Source organism: Abrus precatorius, unplaced genomic scaffold (assembly GCF_003935025.1).
Source record: "Abrus precatorius isolate BTA unplaced genomic scaffold, Abrus_2018 Scaffold7, whole genome shotgun sequence".
Lineage (NCBI taxonomy): Eukaryota > Viridiplantae > Streptophyta > Magnoliopsida > Fabales > Fabaceae > Abrus > Abrus precatorius.
Genome location: NW_020874417.1, coordinates 5933919 through 5954511, shown reverse-complemented (window position 1 = coordinate 5954511; position 20593 = coordinate 5933919). Strand labels below are relative to the sequence as shown.

The 20593-nt window shown below is 34.2% G+C and overlaps 2 protein-coding genes across 8 annotated transcripts; one reads left to right on the top strand and one right to left on the bottom strand.

Moving 5' to 3' along the window:
- The first annotated feature begins 945 nt into the window (after positions 1-945).
- On the top strand, positions 946-4341 carry LOC113870907 (protein trichome birefringence-like 8). Its single transcript, XM_027507450.1, has 4 exons — positions 946-1262; positions 2088-2477; positions 2792-2950; positions 3971-4341. Exons 1-4 carry the CDS (start codon positions 946-948, stop codon positions 4314-4316), a joined length of 1212 nt encoding a protein of 403 aa, XP_027363251.1. The 3' UTR covers positions 4317-4341.
- LOC113872737 lies at positions 3180-19814 on the bottom strand. 7 transcript variants are annotated; one of them, XR_003505910.1, is made up of 19 exons: positions 19494-19781; positions 18445-18919; positions 16130-16221; positions 15270-15434; positions 14781-15162; positions 13907-14025; positions 13527-13599; positions 13223-13443; positions 13090-13134; positions 12351-12444; positions 9914-10105; positions 8793-8896; positions 8555-8642; positions 7698-7844; positions 6971-7096; positions 6534-6704; positions 4611-4670; positions 4228-4508; positions 3502-4029 (listed from the first exon to the last, which is right to left on the bottom strand). XR_003505910.1 is itself a non-coding variant. In XM_027510531.1 (19 exons), exons 3-19 carry the CDS (start codon positions 16806-16808, stop codon positions 4395-4397), a joined length of 2223 nt encoding a protein of 740 aa, XP_027366332.1. In that variant the 5' UTR covers positions 16809-16833; positions 18445-18919; positions 19494-19621; the 3' UTR covers positions 3909-4394. The 7 variants fall into 7 exon arrangements, 6 of the variants coding, with proteins under 6 accessions (XP_027366327.1, XP_027366330.1, XP_027366328.1 ...); XM_027510531.1 differs by adding an exon at positions 16779-16833 and having other exon boundaries at positions 3909-4508; positions 19494-19621; XM_027510530.1 differs by lacking the exon at positions 3502-4029 and adding an exon at positions 16779-16833 and having other exon boundaries at positions 4038-4508; positions 8793-8878; positions 16130-16240; positions 19494-19654.
- Between the last annotated feature and the right edge of the window lie 779 nt (positions 19815-20593).

The following is a 20593-nucleotide window of genomic DNA, read 5'->3' as shown; positions in this document are numbered from 1 at the left end:
AATTAATTAAAAATGTTTTAAAAAATTATCATCTTGAGAATAAAAAGTATAATAAATATTATATATTTTTTATTATTAATAAAAAAATTACTATATTTACATACTAAATTCAGTTATAACACTGAAATTAGCAAATTCGATTATTTATATATAAGAGAAAAAAAAAAAAAAGAGAAAGCATTTGAGAAGAGTCTTAATCTTTTACAAGATTGAACTAGTTAAAAGAGATATTTTGTAGGGCTTATTTGGATGCTAGAAAAGTCATAATTCAAAAAAAAAAAAAAAGAGTTTGTTCATTTGCACAGTAAGTAGTTTCCATCTTATGAGCTGAAAAGAACGGATAAATTAACGATGATGTGAAAACTAAGAAGCTAAGGAAGCATTCCTTCCTTCCATGAGTCGTGTCAACAGAGACATGTTTGAACCAGCTCTAATGCCATGAAGATGTTGAAGATCGGAAAAATGGAGGAACACGCACAAAACCAATTCTGTGGATTTTAATTTTCATCATATTGAATATTAAATAATGAAAGAAGTCTAAATTAAACAGATAACAGACGTGAGACATTGGAGGGAGGGGAAGATGATTAATTAGTCAAAACAATAATCTCGTAAGTAGGGAATATTTAGCTAATGACAACTACACTAGAAATATTAGCTCTATATAATAGCTGTACATGGAATAATAATAATAAAGAAAACAAAAAATAATGATGAAAGTCACGTGAATTCCAGCTCACTGCGGGGGAGAAAAAAAAGGTTGGACTTTCAACAAAGTAAAATCACTCGTGCACCCTTTTCTTTTGGATCTTCCTTCAACCCTCTAAAACAACTTAAGCAACAACCTGCAACAAAATAATAATAATAATAATAAAATACATTTTCATATTTTTACCCTTAAATAATATTTTTTTTATTGTCACATAACTTCAATAGAATCTGAAAATGAAGAGAGAATCAATATATACACTCTCTTTTCTCGTACTCCTACCGTCTTCCATATTATTTTTCAACTTTGTGTACCCCGATCGACAGTTTCTTTCTCGCTTTGCTTTCTTAATCAATAATTCAAAGAAATCGACATTCATCGAAGGTTGCGATTATTCCAAAGGTCGTTGGGTGTGGGATGAAAAATACCCACATCGATTATACGACGAAAGCTGTCCCTTTCTTGATCCCGGATTCCGTTGCAGCCAAAACGGACGCAAATATGGAGGTTTTCGTAAGTGGAGATGGCAACCTGATGGCTGTAACATTCCCCGGTATGTGACTTGCGCGTTAGTATATATACGTCGGCATCATCGTGTCATGCACTCTTTGCTGCATATTTTCATGCGTGGTTATGTATATGTATGTATTCTTGATCCGTTTTCCAAAGGGTCTGTGTACATTTGTGATAAAATAAAATCTCATATTGTCGACAATAATATGGATTCATGTGGATTTGTGTTGGAGGAAGAGGAAAATATAAAAAAAGCGAATTTTTATTGCTTTTAGCACACGATATAAGAGTATGATTCTCCATTTATATTAAGCTAAGAGTAACCCTTAGGTTGTCAAACGTAATTGCTAATCAATGTTAATTAGTGTCACACTTTTAAAGGAAATAAAAGTTAAATAATAATTTTTTAACTCTTCACATAACTAGTATTGATACTATGACAACTCATAACCTTTAACATCATAACTAAGACCAATTTTATTTTCGAATTATGTCTAACAGTTTCCAAGTTTTTTTTTTTTTTCCAATTACAAAAATAGTTAAGTGAGGGTGTACCTTTCAGAAGTGTAAGGGAGAATTGAGTCTAATACTATATAATTGTTGTGTGGTTTAACCTCCTATGAACATGACACTAGTGCTCAACAAATGAAACTGGTAGTGCCCAAACGAAATACAATGGTTGAACATGTAACCTTCGAGATTGACATTATAATTCTACCTTCCCCACCCCAAATAGCAATAAATATAACTGACTAGCTAGCTACCCATTGCAATTTTTTCTTAATTTGTATGGTACATTACTACATTCTAAAACTCATGAGTGGCTGATAACAACTTCTCTTGATGTTATCGTGATGTAACTCAGATTCAATGCCAGTGACCTTCTAGAGAGGAGTCGCAATGGGCGCATTGTATTTGCGGGTGATTCCGTAGGCAGAAACCAATGGGAGTCATTACTGTGCATGTTGACACAAGGGGTCTCTAACCTGTCTAAAATATATGAAGTGAATGGAAGTCCCATAAGCAAACACAAGGGCTACCTGGCCATGAAGTTTCAGGAATACAACGTGACAGTAGAGTACTACAGGACACCCTTCTTGTGCATTACAGGTCGTCCACCTCCCAATTCATCCAATCAAGTCCGAGCGACTATCAGGCTTGACGAGTTGCACTGGTATTCCAATAAGTGGGTTGGAGCAGATGTTCTTATTTTCAATTCCGGCCATTGGTGGAACCCAGACAAAACTTCCAAGACGTAGGAACAACCACAACCATTTCTTCTTAGATCACTGACTTTCTTAGTTGTTCAAATTTAGTGCTGGCTATTTTCTTAATAAACTTTGATTCAAAAGCCAGCACTATATATATATAGATAGATTAACAAGTGTTTTTTCAAAAACAGCTTCAGTATGTCGTCAAAATATTTTTAGGAGCTCAAAAGCTTAAAAAAAAAAACTTCCTTTTACAAAAATATTTTCCGAATATCTTATGTTAAATAATGTAAATATTTGTAAAATATGTTTTACGATCGAAAATAACACATTTAAACGAGCTCCTTAAATTGTGCAGGGGTAGCTACTTCCAGGAAGGAGGGAAGGTAAATATGACCATGAACGTAAAAGAAGCATTTAGGAGATCCTTACAGGCATGGAAGTCATGGGCATTGGGTAATCTTGATCCTAGGAGGAGTCTCGTCTTCTTTCGTAGCTATTCCTCCGTTCATTACAGGCAAGTAGTACATTGGCACAATTTTTTCTCTTTGATACTGACAAAGTAAAACATTCCCGACGACACGGCCATAAGAGAAATAGTTCTAACATTTTTTTTAACACCTTAAAACCTTTCGTGCATTGAGAGAGGCCTAGACACGATCCAAATGAATAACCGCAGTTTTGGACAAAATTCTTCGGGGCTGCCTGCCCAACAGAAGTTAGTTTCCAAAACATTTATTTTTCTACTGACTTTTCTATAACCTTTTCTACAACTAAGAGAAATTAAGAGAGAGAAAGTGTGAGATTAGTAATATATCTAAAAAAAGATAAGAGATTGAAAAAATGAATTTTAGAAAAATGTTACAAAAATATGCTATAAAAAAAAAGAACGACTCTTTTCAAAAGTATGCATATGAAAATGCTTGGGTCACATCACTCACATCTCTTTAAGTGACCAAAGCAGAGTTTAGGTAAGGTAATGTAAAACCTATGTAAAGCCCAAATGTATTAAGTTGGTGAAAACGTAGATAGGAAGTGATACGTATAATGTCCAGTATTGTTCTCTAAAAAGAGAAAGATGCAGCTTGGGATTACAAAAGCAGTCATCGGGCAGAAAAAATAGGAAGTTCATCAGCAAAAATATTTCAAGTAACAAGACCTTTTGTTTTCGGCCAAACAAGAGGCATGTTAACTCGCTTCAAAACTCTTGCTCAAATTAACTCATCCTACATATTTTCGTGATTTCTTCTGGCCATCCACCCCATGATAAAATTATATAAAAATTGGATGCTAAAACACAGCTGTATAACTAAAATTATAACTCTCTTCACTTGACTTGGAAATCATTTATGGATATGAAATCGGATTTTTTTATCCCCTTCTCCCCAATATTCTAGCGATATTTTTTAATATAGCTAAAAGTTTATGTATTTGGGGGTGCGGGGTTTGGATGACAAGCTGAGGCAAGCCTTAGAATACTGGGACTGGCTTCGGATTACATTTGGACAAGAATCTTTACTCTACAGTGAAATTGCAGGAATGGCACATGGAATGAAGGAGGATACTGTGACATGGAAACAGAACCAGAAAACGACCCTACAAAAATTGAAAGTGAACCATATTATAACATATTTATATCTGATGTTGTCAAACAGATGCAATATGGCAGCTGGAAAATCCACTTTTTGAACATCACATATCTTTCAGAGTTGAGGAAAGATGGGCACCCTTCCAAGTATCGGGAGCCAGGCACTCCGCCTGATGCCCCACAGGATTGTAGCCACTGGTGCTTACCAGGAGTTCCAGACACCTGGAACGAACTTCTTTATGCTCAACTCCTATCGGAGAAATATGGCATCAGAAACTTTCCAGAAAGTGAATAACAAAGCCAGTCCAATTTTCATCAGACCACAAAGAATGTTAAGTTTTGCTAGCTATGCATAAATCGGCATTGCTTCTGATCATTTAACTTCATCCACTTCGTCATCTGTGCCCATATCACTGGCTGTCATTTGCTTCACTTTCTCCAGCTGCCTCAAGAGATCCAACCTTTCTGGTGCATAAGTGGATGGAATCTGGAAGAAAGAAGGTTTAGTAATCCTAATGACATGATTATTGGAGAATTAACATCTGAATAGGAGATGGAAAAATGAAACAGCTAGTCATCGTGTGCATACTAGAGATGGTACATATCTCTGAATAGCAGCCAACATTGCTGCATGCCCAACGGCAGTAACCTGTGCAAAATAAACATTGTCTTCCTTAGTAGGTTACACTGGACCATTAGCCTAAGGAAAGAGCCACATCTAACATTGGAGAGATAATTTTCTATGCACAAGAAATAAAAATATATGAAATTCCAATATGTTCATTTATTTCATTTTTTTTTCTCTTTTACATTTTCTATAAGTAAAGAGTTCTTTATCTTATCTTTCTAGTTCAATATTTATAGGAGGAAGACGAATTAACGCCAAAAAAAAAAAAAAAAAAAACTATTAATTGATCATACCATGTTTGGCAGAGTCATACTCACTAGGAAAAATAATTGGAGGAAGCAAGAATCTCTTGCATCCGCAGAATCAATAAATTAATTGCCATTGATTCACAAACAGTATTAAAATAACTTAGAGATATACTAATAATGTCATTCATAATCCTTCACTTAATAGCATTACTTTTAGGAGTGTTAGTCCTTAACATAGTATCTAAGTCTCCACAATTCAGTGATCTAGAGTTTAATCAATGTTTGCTCACATTGATCTAAGAAAACCAATTTCAACATGTGGTATAAAGGGGCTGGTGCATTGCCATGTTTACTCAAGTCAGGGAGTTGGTTAGAACATGATAAAGCCATTTATGGAGTATTTAACTAACAACTCAAGCTTTCAGGAGAGTTGATCCAAGTCCTTTGGTGTTCTGGATCTACTAATTGCATAAAAAGAAAAAAGAAATCAGTATGTGGTGAAGTAGGCTGCAAAATGTCCATACTTCAAGACAAAAGGTTTGCAAGAAATATAACCAAAGTTAGACATTGATAGGATATCAGAGCCTCTTTTAAGTTTTAATCCTTGCTGCCTCCACTCTTCTGACCAAAAGTTAAAATTCAGGCCAAAGTGCATGGTAGTAATGGCCTTTGGCATTGTACACACTCCAAACTCAAAGTGCCTTGCATGAGGGGGCATGTTAAAGAACTAATAAAGCTATTCATAAGTCATTAGTCATAACCAAGTAGTTTAAGCTTGTTGGGTTATTAATCCTCGATAAGAATATTGTGTCTAAATCTTCTGCGACACCTTAGCACAATTGAAAGGTTGCTACCCTTATGATAGTGATCATGGGTTCTAATCGCCAACACAACCTTTCCACCCAAGGGATAAGACTACAGAAATCTGACCCTCCATAGACCTCTCAACAGTGGGAGCCCCATGCATTTCACCTCACCCCTTGGTACGTATGTATATGGGACTGTTAATTAATCAACCCAACCTAGCCTTTATGTTTGATGAGTTAAACGAGTCCGTCTATCACACCCATAGAATAAATAAATTCAAGAAAAACTTAAGAATTACAAATGAGTAAGAAGAAAAAACATTGAATTTAGAGGGAGAGAATTTAAAGAAAAAGGGAGAACTTTCAGAATGAAACAGTTTCTTATTTAGTCGAATGTGTAGTACATGGGTTTGGTATATCATTCATATATCTTTAGTCTCTTAATAGATTAAGTGAAGACTATTAATTAAGTGCAACTTCCTAGACACTAATACCCATATTAAATGCATACAAACATGACATACTATTTTCTAAGTAAATTAATATCATCATTTGCAACGAAAATCATTAAATAAGAAATCAAATTACGGGTTGAATATTAAGATTTGTTTATATAAGTTTTGTTTCTTTTTAAATTTTGGTTTGCCAACTAGTGAGTGGGGGTGAAAACGATGAAGAAGACCCATATTTAAACAAGATAATGCTTTAGAACCCTAACCTAATTTTAATGGGTTTTTTGTGATTATGAATGAACAATATGATTCTCTAGCCTAAGCAAGATGTGATGCAGATATAGATGATGGCAACAATAGAAAAGGTGTTCAACTCACTGGAAGAAGCATTAAAACGCCAATAGGAACAACTGAAGCCATGTCAGTCAAGGTCCTTTTAAGTGTTTTTTTCTCTTTCTCAGTCAGTTCATCCCCTATCAGTGCCCTTCTAAGTAAACCCATGGCAACAGCAACATCAATGGCGAGAAGTTGAGTTCCTTGCCAGACATCCTGCTTATTGAGTAGAAGAATTAAGATCTCTGATGTTAAAATCGAATATCAGATGACTTAATTTCAAATTTTCATGGGGATATTGTGAATATTATCAAAGACACTGTACAAACATATATTATGCCAGCCAATTTTTTCAGTTTATAGAGAAGTTGCCAGGGCAAAAAAGAAGTGGCTTCATCTGATCAATGAGATGATGCAGATGAATCCATAAACCAAATATACCAAGATAATATTTCCAAGAAAAGCCACCAGCCTAATCATACCGTTCCTGTTTCTTTTAGTTTGCCAAATGATTTTTCCAGGATATTTTCTTTCTTCTGAACCCTGGCTATCTGAACGCCCCCAGCATCATCACTATAACGGGCACCATCATCAATAACCAGTAAATCCTATAAAAGCAATATACAATGTTCAATCTAAAAGAAGAGTACAGGAAAAATAAACTTAACGAGAAGGACATATAGATAAAGACAAAGTAGTCAGTACCAATGACAGCAGGTCCAATCAAAAGCATTAAGCACAGAGCAAAGGCTTCAAATTCAAACTTCGAAACCCAAAAACACTTAGACAAGAATATATCATTTTTAACATTCCCCGTGTCTGGTCTGGATTGTCAGTGGAAAGCCTTTGCATCATCAGTTGATACAAAGACTATATATCAAGAAAGTGACTAAAGAAGCACTAGATGAATCAAAGATAACAAAGAAAGGATGGTGAAGACAACAAAACATGTATCCCAAGCCAAAAGCAATAGACAGTTTCAAAAATCTATATCTAGTTATCTACTATTTTATAAATAGCTTTTCAGCTTCAACCCCTGAGAAAGTTTGCAAACAAAAGCCTCATAAATCAATAAGCAAGATGTTAAGATAGAAACAGAATTAGGATGAACGTAGGTGGGATGATTATTAATAATGCATTTACCGAGCAAAAATTTTATATGCAATATAAAATCATAAACTTGTAACTTATTGAATGTTTCAGACGTACTTCATTCTCTTCCGATTGATAGGCACTTCTTTGGACCCGTTCCTCAAGTTCTATTAGCTCATTTCGCAGAAGCTCAAAGCGGCGGATTTCATTGGGTTCTTGGTCCACAACCCCTAAGTTTGCTGCAGATTGTTCATTATTATTTTCCTTCAAACAAGATAGCACGCCCATGTTACTTAAAGCTCAACACAGTATCCACCCACTAATTAGAAAAAATAGTGATCAAACCAAATGCAGCACAAAGCCAGTTTACATACTGACATTTGCAAATTGAAACAATCTATATCTGTGATAACATTTAAGTGCCTGATTTGGTGGCCTACGAGCAGAGGCAGGGTGAAACAGAGGCTCATCCTCAAGTGGCCTGAAACAGGGTGGGTTGCACAAGGGAGCAGCACAGTGCCCATTTCTCCTTGATGCAAATGCAATGAAACAGCCATATCATGCAATTTCAGCAATTTGATTCAAGTATCCTCCTCACTATAACACTCTAATACCCAATACGTATCTAATTTAAAGGGATTTCTCTTCCCATTTTTCTAGAATGTCAAGTCATTTATTTTAATAGACTATTTATTGCCTAAAATTAGACTACAAACCCAATATAATCTTTATTGCCAATCAAATAGTGATTTTTTTTCTCATTTAAATGATTCAAAATTGATTATAATTAGACAAGATCAGAAGACAACTAATGAAGAACTTGTAACAATAAAAAACAGTTACAATAAACATGCTATGCTAATACATATTTAACACAAGAAAAATAAAATCAAATAGACAGTTATGAGCTATGTTACACCAAAGATATAAAAAGAAAATTAACATCATCAAAATATAAGGTTGACAATGCATACATAAGCCTCCACATTGGACTCCAGATCAGACTTTCTGGCAACAGGACGTACAAAGATGTTCAAGAATCCACGGGATTTTCCAGCATTTCTGAAAAAAAAAATTATTTGATATGAAATCTAATGAGGGAAAAAAAATCCCCCAAAAGCAGAAGAAATTAACAGCTGGCAATGGTACTTTTCAGAAACCAATAACTAGACACAAAAATAAACAAGCCAAAATATACTAAACACTTCATACCTTTTGCTCCTGTCCAACCTTAAATTAGTATTCTTTCTGCCTTTCCCTTTTATATACCCATCCTCTTCACGAACTGGTGCATAGGTCTGACCATCATTAACCCCCTGAATATGTATAATAGAAACATAATTGACAATAAAACAGAGATCCTCAAAAAGCAAGCATGTGACTAGTATACAGATAAGTCAAGCAAGACAAGACTATTGTGCAAGGAAATGATAGTACAACCCAGAGGCATGACAAGAAGAAAACTGCATTAACCAAGCATACTACCAAAGTTGCATCAATGTTCACCAAATTTTTAAGCAAAGATACATACAAAGAAGATCACGAATTCAAGATCTAAGTTCAGGGATGAAAGCAAAGCAAAGGGAGGCATGACCACCTTCTTGCCTCCCCCATCTGCATTTCATTTTTTATATAAATACTATTGTATTAATTTGTAAACTTGAAAAATTAAAGTGCCATTTAAGTTAATAAGTGTGTACTATTCTATAGGTTATTTGGTCTACCAATTCAATAAACAAATAACAAAAATAAACTTTTATCAAAAGAGACAGCTCAAACAAAGTATTGAGCTTAACTTTTATTAATGTATGGCACATTCACTTTTTAGGGAATGAAACTCCTAAACTTACATTCAAATATCTTAATTTAAAGTAAATGTCCATTTTGACCTTTTAAATACACAATAATCATCATGTTGGTCCTCTATTTATAAGCAGCAATATGGCCCTTCAAGTTGCACCAGATTAATCTTTTAACTGACGAAAATAACCATATTAATTTCCATTTAGGAACCAATTCGACATCTATAGACAACAAATGAAATGCATGCAAGGCCAATTAACTTCTATAATTGGTCCCGATAATTTCTGGATTTGTCCATGTACATAAAGAAATATAAACAATCACGATAAATGACAATGTTAAATCCACACAATTATTTGGAGCTAGAAACCAGAATAGAAGATCCCTGCTTTCAGGGAAAACAAGGAAAAGAAATCAACAAACAAAAAAGGGCAGTCATTGAAGAGTTAAAATAGTTTCAAGGTGGATATCCATTATGCATTGTTCCAAAGAATTCATAAAGGAGGCTGGTGAGAGAGAGGAAGGTGTACCTCTTGCAGAGAATCAGCTTTAGCTCTGAAAGATGCCTCCAGGAATTCAGCTTCTTTCTTAAGTTTTCTTATTTTTTCCAAGTCAGAACAGGCTGCTTTCAAATGCTCTTTTCCGGAACTAGAGCTTGACACATGCAACTCTTGAAGCAACTTTTCAAGTTTTATCACAGCCTCTTCAACACTTTTCAATGCCTGAAAATTGCATTCCAAGAGAAGGTATAAACAAGAATGAGATACATCAAAAGAAAAGGTTTGGGAACAATCTAAGTATGAAGCATGAAATTTGATAGGTTCAGCAATGAAATTTATACAACACAGAACAGAAAGGATCAAAGCAGCCCCACAACTTTTTGTTGGGTCACACCACCAGCATGCATACAAGGGCAGACATGTATTTAAAACCAAAGTTAAGGAATTGGGAGGGCGGGTAGTTTGAGGGGCACAGGAACAGATTGTCAAGTTCAACTGGAAAACCAATGAACTGGCCAGATGTCTGGTCCATACAACATACAGGACTGGCTAATTTCATAACCAGTGAAAGACTGACCAATCCATCCAAAGCTGGTAATCAAGAATCAGTTGGTTATCATTTTTTAGGTTTTTTAATTTAATTTTTAAAAATTTTTAACCAAAATTTTCTTTTAAACCATACAAAAGCCAAGGTTTATGTATTAAGCTCAGTTATGAATTATTATTATCTAGTATCTTGTTATTGATGCTATTTCTTATAGGATGCATATTATGATCATTTTACGCAAATTTAAATTATATTAGTTTATTACTTAATATATTATAAAACATTAAAAATATATTCAATTATTAATTTATCTATCATAAACCATCACTTGCGTGTTTAATGACTAATTCAATTTTTAAAACACCACTAGAATTAACAATCAATTTTGCACATATGGACTAATGTCTAAGCAGTGATCTTGTATGTATGAAAGATGGACTATGTATGTTTCTCTGTAATATGTATGTTTTACAAATATTCTGACTTCTATATCATTACTTTGTGTTGAACACATCACCAATCTTTCAGGTCCCTCTATGGATCAAATAAAAAAGCAACAAATATGTACATACAAATGTATACAATATTTTTCATGATTCTTTACCCAGTTACAATTGAAAACAGAAACAAATGTATATGTTCTACGGAGTGATAAGTAAAGTAGCATATCCTCCAACTCCAACTACGACAAAATATAGAAAACAAAATAGTTTTCCTTTTTTCCATGCTAACTAGGCAGTAGATAAGTTTCTAATCACTTTTTCCTTTTTTCATGCTAACTAGGCCCTATCTAAGGTTCCTGATTCTTTGTAGTCATTTGCTGTTTGCAACTTTGTATGTTTGTGGCCATGGCATTGATGGCAGATGATAACACACTGATACTGTGACAGCATGATAGTTACTTAATTGAAGCACAAGTAATTACCAATTTAAAACGTAAAGGTTCCCCAATTACATTATTCTTTACTTTATTCCTTAAAAATAGGTCTACCACAAATCAACAGAAAATAACTAATTTAACCAATTCAGAAGCAGCATTTGGCTCAAATTCAAATTGTGAAAGTGATAATCAAACTCCACTGGATAGTTAATGCCACACAGGTTGGATAATACAAGCTTATTCAGTTGGTACTTTTATCCCAAGTTTCTTGTATAACTCTATCTAGCCTGGTGATTAGCAAGAAATGATAAGATAAAACACACCCACAACAATCCCATCAGGTAATACCACAAATCCCACCTCCAGTTCACTGATGCCACCACCGTCCACCACAATCTAGTTGCTAGCAACACCATCACCATTTTCAACACTGCTGTCTACTGCCAACCCACCTTCAAACCACTACAATCATTGCCTCACCCTCAAGTACCACCTCATTGTCACTGTCGTCACTGACATTGCAACTACTCATTCTATCTCTAACACCACTACTGCCTCAATCTTTACCACCAGTCCTACAACTATTGTTTGGGTTTTTGGGTTTTTGGGTTTCAATTTCAGAAGCAGGGTAAATGTCTTAAGCAAATATTTTTGAACTGTCAATACCACTGTTTACAAAACAACAGATAGTACAAGAGCTTATTGATATTTTATCTAATGCACCTTTATCCTATTTCACTTGGTGCATCAGATAGGATAGGATAAGGTCAAATAGGATAACCTAGCTTCTTATCCTTTCCATTCTTGTTCCAATCCACAGGCAAGATCTAGTTATACAATATACAAAGGATTTAAAAAAACCATCTACATGAACTGTTCACTATTCTAACATTATTTACTGTTTAAGAAAAATAAATAAATGTTTTAATCTTCAAGGTCAAATATTTTCAGAGTTGACATTAATCCCAGTAATTTACTAATTTGACAAACTTGGTAGCAGCACATGAAACAAATTCAAATTTTGAAAGTCAGAATCAAACCTCATCAAAAGAACCTGACTCTTTTATAGTTGACTGAACTGTAGATCTATGTCTATGAACTGCTTTCTTGGCATCACTCTCCGATGTTGTATCCCTGCACATTTTGCAAAAATAATAAGACATAACTTTTGGAATAAAAAACCCATCAGTGTAAAAATCAGCTTCACAACCCTGGAAGTATAGTGAAAACCATAAAAATATACAAAGTAGGTACTAATAACTTCAAAAAAATGTTGGCTTGATACAAGACAATTAGCTGGCACGTATCTGCACTGTTGTATGGGGGTCCTGGTGCAAAACTAGCTCTTTGGTAGAAAAAGATGAGTTGTACCATAATAGGATTCCCCACTCATGTCTATTCTCTGTTTTTTTCTTCACCAACGGCTCTTTGTTTCTCACTCTCTTTGAATCTTCTCATCTAAGTCACCTTCTCTTCTCCATCATTTTCCAGCCACACCACTATTTCCCATCTAGCCATGGTATTATCCCAGAAACCTCATTTTTTGTTTCCTACCGTTTTGCTTGTATACTTTGCTTAAATACTACTCAAATCTATCATTTTTTGTTCACAATTATGCATATGCAATGAATTATGAAATTATGAGTATGTTTTGAGCATTATGTGTGTGCAATTACGTGCATATAGCAGTCATCCCTCGATGTTCTATCCTGCTATTGTTTTCGGGACCAACTGTTATGTGCCACTATCTGACATTGATAACTATGATTTGTAACTTACTTGATCATCCCAAGTTCTTCCATGCATTCCATCAACTTCTTGTGCCTAACATAAAAGAAGATACATAAAAGAATTTATTTAATGAGATAAGTTGGTATCTTATCTAACCATAATTAAACAATGAGCCAGTTACCCTGTTGACAGAAACTCGGCTGCTTTCACATTTGAAGGGCTTTCCAGCCATGTACTGTATTTAATAAAGCTCTGCATCCAATGAGAGCAAACATCAAAAGCTTGGGGCACTGCTTCAGCATTTGGAGGACCTTCTTGTTTACTTCTGTGTGTATGTGACTGTTTTGTAATGCTGGTGATTCCCGGATAAAAAGGAAGCCAATCCAGCTCTTCACAAACTACCTATGCAGTTAACAGGCTTTTACCAGTTAAAATAGCTTAATGATTAAGCATATCTGTCAAATGTAATGGCCATAAGTACTAACCTCCACATACAATTGATATGAACTAATAGATGAGAGCTGAGGGTAGTATAAAACACTACCTCCAATAAGATACCTGTACCAAATAGTTATATAAATAAGTGAATGCTCAAATACTTGTAGAAAGCAGAACGAAGTTAAAAATAAAGTCGTTTAAGTCTGAATTTTATGGAAAAAAAAGGGGAGAAGAAACACTTTTACAGTGATATGGAGCGTGTAAAGACATCAACCAAATACACCTACCTATTCTAATTATCTAGGTCAAGTACTAGTGTAGTTCAGCTAGTACAAGCCCACCCCAAAATCTACTAACATGATAAGACTCCTAAAACAATAAGAAACAATATTTTAACAAAAGGAATCATAAATAATAGAGGTTGTACCTGATGAAATCTTCAACAGGATCATCTAGAGTATCAAAACCATTTGTCAAAAGAAATGACCGTGTACTTCTGCCTAAAGCAATAAAGAACCCAAAAACAGCCAAATCCTTCTCCAACACCTGCACTATGCTAACATTCAATTGAAGTATTGTGTTACAACAAAGCACATACATGAATGGAAGAGGATTTAACTGTATTATACTCAACTGAATGCATCTATTCATTCTTTTGTATTTTATTTCAGAAGTTTCTTTCTCTTGAATTTTTTTGTTGATTATGTGATATTTATTGGTTCTTTCTATCTTTCCTAGTAACTTTATTCAGGAGATTGTTGTATCGTATCTCTTATATTGAAGATTCATTTCTTTGTACTGTATACATGGCATCTACATATATTTATACATTTGTGAGCCTTGCGCATCAATCAGTAACAGAAACTCAGTTTTGTATCTGTTATTCAAGTCTTTTTAATAGAAAAAGTAAACTTAGCTCAATATTAACACATATTCTTTCACATAAAAAAATCATTTTGACACATTACGAAATACTTCCTCACAGTGGAAAAGCCGTAGTGGTTGTTGTACACACTAAGAAATAGAACTTTTTAGAAGCCCACCCGAACAAAACAATTTCTAGAACAAGAATGTCATGAAATGCAGATGTTAATACAAAAGTTGCAAACAAAATAACATAACCACATTATCAATAAGAATTTGTAAAATAGAAAATTTCAAGCATAGTATAGGTTTCACTGAGGTAGTCCAAATGTAAGAGTAGTCATTTCAACGGAATCTGTATTTCTAGACATCTAATCCAGCATAATCTCTCTAGAAGGGTCAAAACCAAGCTCTCTTTAAATTTGAATATAACTAACCTCAATACTTTCAGATGTCGTCAGTCTTGACCATATTTTCTCCTTATCAATAGCTTGCTGCAGCTGCCTCTGAGCAAGATTTACCCAGAAAACCACCTCTTCTGCACCCCACTTCTCTTTCACTCTACATGCTGCTGCTCGAGGACCAAAATGTACAAGAAATTCTCTGTGCAGGCCAATATTCTTTATAGAATTATATGCTTGACTTACAGGAATTAAACCAACCAGCATGTCCATCAAACTACCAGTTATCTCGGTGATCATGGAAAAGAACTGTGAACAAGAAATTTTGGAAGGGCCAAGTTTAGCAATTGCAGCGATGCATGTTATTGCAAGCAGGAGAAGTGATATGTCACTTGCACTGCTGAAATTTTTTCCAGACCTGGGAATGCAGTTAAAAGATCATTTATGCATTGTCTATAAATATAATAATATGAAGGTACAAGAACTGAGCAGTAAAGTTGATATCTCAATATATAGAAAACATACAAAGCAATGGCAGCAGTAAAGCGTCCATCCCCTTCTAACTTATTAACAAAGGATGTCACTACAGCTGGAACTTGCTCAGACCAAAACCATTCATATGCTTCAGGCTGTTTGGCTGATAATTTTTCTCGACATAAACTCTCTAGGGGAGCAGATAGCCTTAGCAAACTGAATCAATGCAACATTGCACAACTTTTAGGCCCAAAGATGCAAAGAGAAAATAACCATCAAACACAGCAATAACAATCAAGGAAAGGTTGAAAGGCAGTCAAAATATTTCATAACCATACAATCACCTTGTGTGTGGGTAGAAAATTGAGTGATATTTAATATAAGTGTGTGACTCTTTGATATGAAACTTACAACACAAGTTACTCACTTAAACACGTCCAAAAATTCAAGCGAGATGATTCTCATAGGAACTGGATCCCAACATCACTTTTGAATTGCATGGGATACCCAACAGTGGCTAATCTTTATTCTTTAAACATTTTCTTTAAGTTTGTTTTGCTTGAATATGAAAAAATATTTTAGAGTGGAATATCTGCAGTTTAAAATCAACTGCAGAGGATCTTGATCCACTCTCGTAAATCACAATATTCAATAAATTTTAGCTTTCATCAGGAAAACAAAAAAACATATTTTAAACATCAGAATTTGACATTAACATTTGTAAAATAGCTTTAGAATACACACATTAACAATATGAAACATAAAATGAACAAATTACTAGTCAAATTTTCTGGTACATCTATTACAGCGCACAAATTCTAGCATAGATTTTTATTTCCTTCTGATAAATAAGTCTGATGGAATGCAAAAGAAACAAAAAAAATCAATCAAATTGCAAAGCAACATGATACCTCTTTTGAACAAATGCATTGACATTTCTGTCTCTGCCATCACTTCGAGATGAAATTTCACTTGCAGCATGCAATAAGGAGTAAACAGCAGCCTGGGAGAATTTACAGAACCTGTTTCTCAGTTATTCATAAATTTTGAAAACTCGGAAACAATGAGCTCAAGTGACTTCTGAGTTACCCTTAGATTGTAACAGTTCTTGTAGCAAAGGCAATAGAAAAAACATTACCCATATTAATTTATGATGAAGCATATATATACACCACCAATATACATGGCGAAACATGGCAAAAACTACAGAAATGATGGAGAACACCTCCTAAAACCACAGAAATAACGGAGATGGGCTATAGGCTCTAATACCACATCATGAACCCACTATCTCAAAAGCTTAAGCTGTTTAGTGACGACACGTGATTAGTTTTACATTATATTTCAAATACACACCCTCATGCAAGAGACTTTTGGGCTTGAAGAGTGGACGATGCACAAGATTCCCTATCTTGTGCTGAACTTCAATAGAAAAAATGGTGTTAGGGATCAAACTCTAGATCACTTGATCATAAAGAGTAAAGACTGTTACCATGTCAGATCCATCATAAAACCAGTTGGGCATAAAGTAAAGTTGCTCAACAGGTATATAAACCATACCCCATAATTGAGGCAGCCAATGTGAAACATTCCAACAACCCCGTCCACATGCTTGCTGGACCAGGCAACACATGGTCAGAAGTCAAAACCACAAAAACAATGCAGATCCCCTCCACAAACCATGAAAAAAATGGAATTGAGCTTTAGGCTCTAATGCCAAATTGAAGGAGAGGTTTTCTAAATAGTGAATGTAATTCTGATTAATTCAAATGTACAAGGAATTTGAATGATATATATGGAGCAATTCCGATTGCTATTTTCCTATAATAGAACTACAATACAAGAACAAAAAAATCTAATTCCATTAGGTGTGGTCAGCTACATAGATCCCAAGATGTCATTGAGAAAACCTCTCTTATAATAGAACTACATTACAGGCTACAAATTACTAATTACAAAAAATAGCTGTTCAAGAACTAATTACAAAAAATAACAATCAACATGATGCTTTTATTGGTCGGCAGAACAGAGAAATTATTAGTAGCTTTCCATATTCATGCACTGCATATCTGCTCTATTGATGACAATTTTAAGTTACTGAAAATGAATTAGTATCAACGATAAAAAGCTCAGAAGAGACACAACACAAGGACACTGTATGCAGCTCAATGATTGACTGATAATATGCTCTATTAACCCTGATATTGAACAGTAGTCAATAGAGTGCTGTAGTGAAGAAGCAGAGCAGAGCGGCCCTGGGAAGATATGGGATTTGAATAGCAGAGCAGTTTTCAATGACTGCCAAAATTGCAGCTTCTCACACACTATTGTTGTCCAACCTTGATATAGGCTTCAAAAACCCATTTTAACCCTGAGACAATGTTTAGGATTTTTTTTAGGAAAAATTGTGATTTGTCCCTGATTTTCTAAAACATTTTTTGCTTCAGAAACAGTAGTATTTGAAACCCTTCTTCATTGACAATTCACACAAATAATTACATCTGTTTTGACCTCCATTCCTTCACACTTTAAAGAACCATTTTCTTCCCTTTATTTCATTCATTCTTCTTCATTTAGACTTCCCAGTTCACATTCCGCTAATTTTTATCTAATGTATTTCGTTCATTTTCTCTATTAATTTCACCATTTTCTTTCAGTTTTTTTACCTTAATTACCATGCTTTTATTGCTCCAAGATTGATGGTGATTGTTTGTGTAAACTGTAACTTATTTATCATGAATTTCTTTATTTTATTTTTTTGTTTTTTGAGTATTTGTATGTGGAGCATAAATTATTTAGTTTGTATTATAATATTTAAAATAGTGGCCATCTCACTATCCAGCTATGGCATTTTCAAAGATGACCGCTATGTGCCACCACTAAGATTGATAACTATTGATGTTCTCAAGGACATGACTAAGAATGGAAAGCATCTTCTGATAACTGTAACTGTGTTTGTTTACTGCCATATTTTGGTGCATATTTTTATTAGAATACCAACAAAAGGCATGCAAGGTAAAACCTATAGTAACACCTCCTTTTACAACTTATCTAGTGTGTTTTTGGCTAAGCAAACACAAGGTAGACGATAGAATAACATGCTATTGCAAAGGCTATCAGTCAAAAATTCATATTCACAATGACCAGTCATATTTTCCATGTGATATGACCCAAATAATACTATCTAATAATAGTCACAATAATATCTGTCAAAACAGTGCCATACCTGACAAGACAATGCCTTCACCCAGGCATTTTGGTCAAACCCAAGCCAAGCTGTTGAAAACCAGGACATTCGTGAGTATGATTTATACTCTTTAACTGCCAATTCAAAAACCCTGGCAGCATCATACAAGGCTTGGACAAGTCCATCACAGAACTCGTCATCTTCCAGTGACCTATTCAGTTTCATTCTCAATTTTTCAAGGTCTGAACTGGCGCTACCTTGGAGGCTCCCATTGACAGTCACGCCATCATCAGAGGAGGCAAATGGGAGTAGGCGCACCCCCGTTCTAGGTTTAGAAAACATCAGATAGCAATTTCTAGATCCCACCAAACCATGATTACTGCTCGATAAAAAATCATGTCGAATGAGGCATCCCTTTCTTGAACTACCCCATTTACTCAATAGTAAGAAATGCAAGTCCGACACTTTTCTTCCCGTGTAAGGGGAACCATTTGAAAGCCAACAATTCGAAGAGCTGCCAAACAATAAGCAATCAGAATCAGCCACAGATAAACACAAAACATTATATGCAAGAACACTGCTCAAAGGAATGCAATAAATATGAAAACAAAGAGCAATAGTTCAACCACACTAATACACTATTTCTTACGGTGGTGGTGCAACCTATTACATCACTACTTTAAATATTTTTACCAATTGCTCTGTTAACCCATAATACATCCATGTATCATCTAAACCTCTCAAACACGATAATACAACAAAGTCATATCACTATCACCTGAAAAACTTGCAAGAAAACTATGCATCGCAAGTCATAATTAATATCTGTCTTTTTGCACCGATCGAAGTGATTCGTAAACACATATTTCCATGCAGCAAAAAACAAGAACACCAAAATAGGGAAAACCGAAGCGAAAAGGAAACACTAGCTGAATCGCAATTGCCCTCACAAACTAATTTAGGCGAATGCTATATAATAAACAAGCGTTTCAATCGTAATCTATATGGAAAACCTAGCTTCCTCCATACTCACTCAGCAAACAGGAATAGTAACGAGCAAAGGAAACAAACATAGAGAAATCGATAACCTTAACGCGAGAAAGTTGTTGGTGCTGTGCAATTTAACCGCCATGTAGTAGATGGAGCAGAATTCGACGGAGAGTTGAGTCGCGGTTGCCGCAGAGAGAAAACAGTGAAAGAGTATAAGAGTTTCCGTGACCAAACAGAAAGGGGAAGAAAGAATGAAGGAAGGGGATGCTGATGTGGCACGAGGGATGCTTTATCCGTATACGTGGAGAGCCCACAAATCACACACCGTTGTCTTCGTGACAATGCCTACTTGACTGAACTTACATGTGCGTCGTAACCACTCGCTCATTTTCTCTGCCTCTAACAACATACGGTTATGTAGTTAACAGTATGTAAGCTTTTTTATTTTATTTTCTTTCATATTATCGCTTGTTTCTTTTTTTTTTTAAAGAGTATTTTTATATGTTTTCATAATATTTTTTATTCATCATCTTAATATTTATAAAATAATTATTAGATAACAAAGATAAATGTATTTAATAATTAAAAATAAAAATAATTTCTCTTAATTACTTAATAAAAATAATGTAACATATTTTTAAATTTTTTAAATAATAATTGAGTCTAAAATAAAAACACAAAATTATCATGTAATTGTTATCGTTAGGGATAGAGGTGGGTCAAGTTGAACTTGACTTTGTAAGGGTTATTAATATTAAGGCCTTATTTGGATAAATATTTCAAGAAATTTATATAAAAAGAAAAAATTAGTATAAAAAAATAAATAAACTTTTTTTATAACTTATAAATAAATTTGAAAATATCTTAATAAACTATATCTAAAACCTTATTTAAATAAATTAAAATAAACTTCTAAGAAACATAATCTACTTTTGTAAACTCTAAAGTTAAAAATATTTCGAAGTTTATATGCAGCGAGATGGTTTTAAAATATCTGAAAACAAACACTTTAAACGTTAAAATTAAAAAGTAAATAAATATAAACATTTTAAGTTAGCCCATTTAAAACTCACATCCATACAAGATCAAAATGGGCTAGCCCACAGCCCATATTGCGCTATTTTTAAGTAAATGTATCTTTGTAATATTTATTTTAAATTAAAATTTCATATTTATAAAATTAAAATTTTTATTTTAT

Excerpts from the sequence above, each read along its gene's own strand:
- LOC113870907 (XM_027507450.1), top strand. The coding sequence starts at position 946 with ATGAAGAGAGAATCAATATATACACTCTCTTTTCTCGTACTCCTACCG. Across the intron at positions 1,263-2,087 it reads GATGGCTGTAACATTCCCCG|ATTCAATGCCAGTGACCTTC; the intron begins GTATGTGACTTG and ends GATGTAACTCAG. Across the intron at positions 2,951-3,970 it reads TATTCCTCCGTTCATTACAG|GAATGGCACATGGAATGAAG; the intron begins GCAAGTAGTACA and ends GTGAAATTGCAG.
- LOC113872737 (XM_027510526.1), bottom strand. The coding sequence starts at position 19,537 with ATGGCGGTTAAATTGCACAGCACCAACAACTTTCTCGCGTTAAG. Across the intron at positions 13,600-13,906 it reads CCTGTTGAAGATTTCATCAG|GTATCTTATTGGAGGTAGTG; the intron begins GTACAACCTCTA and ends TATTTGGTACAG. Across the intron at positions 13,135-13,222 it reads GCCGAGTTTCTGTCAACAGG|GCACAAGAAGTTGATGGAAT; the intron begins GTAACTGGCTCA and ends CTTTTATGTTAG.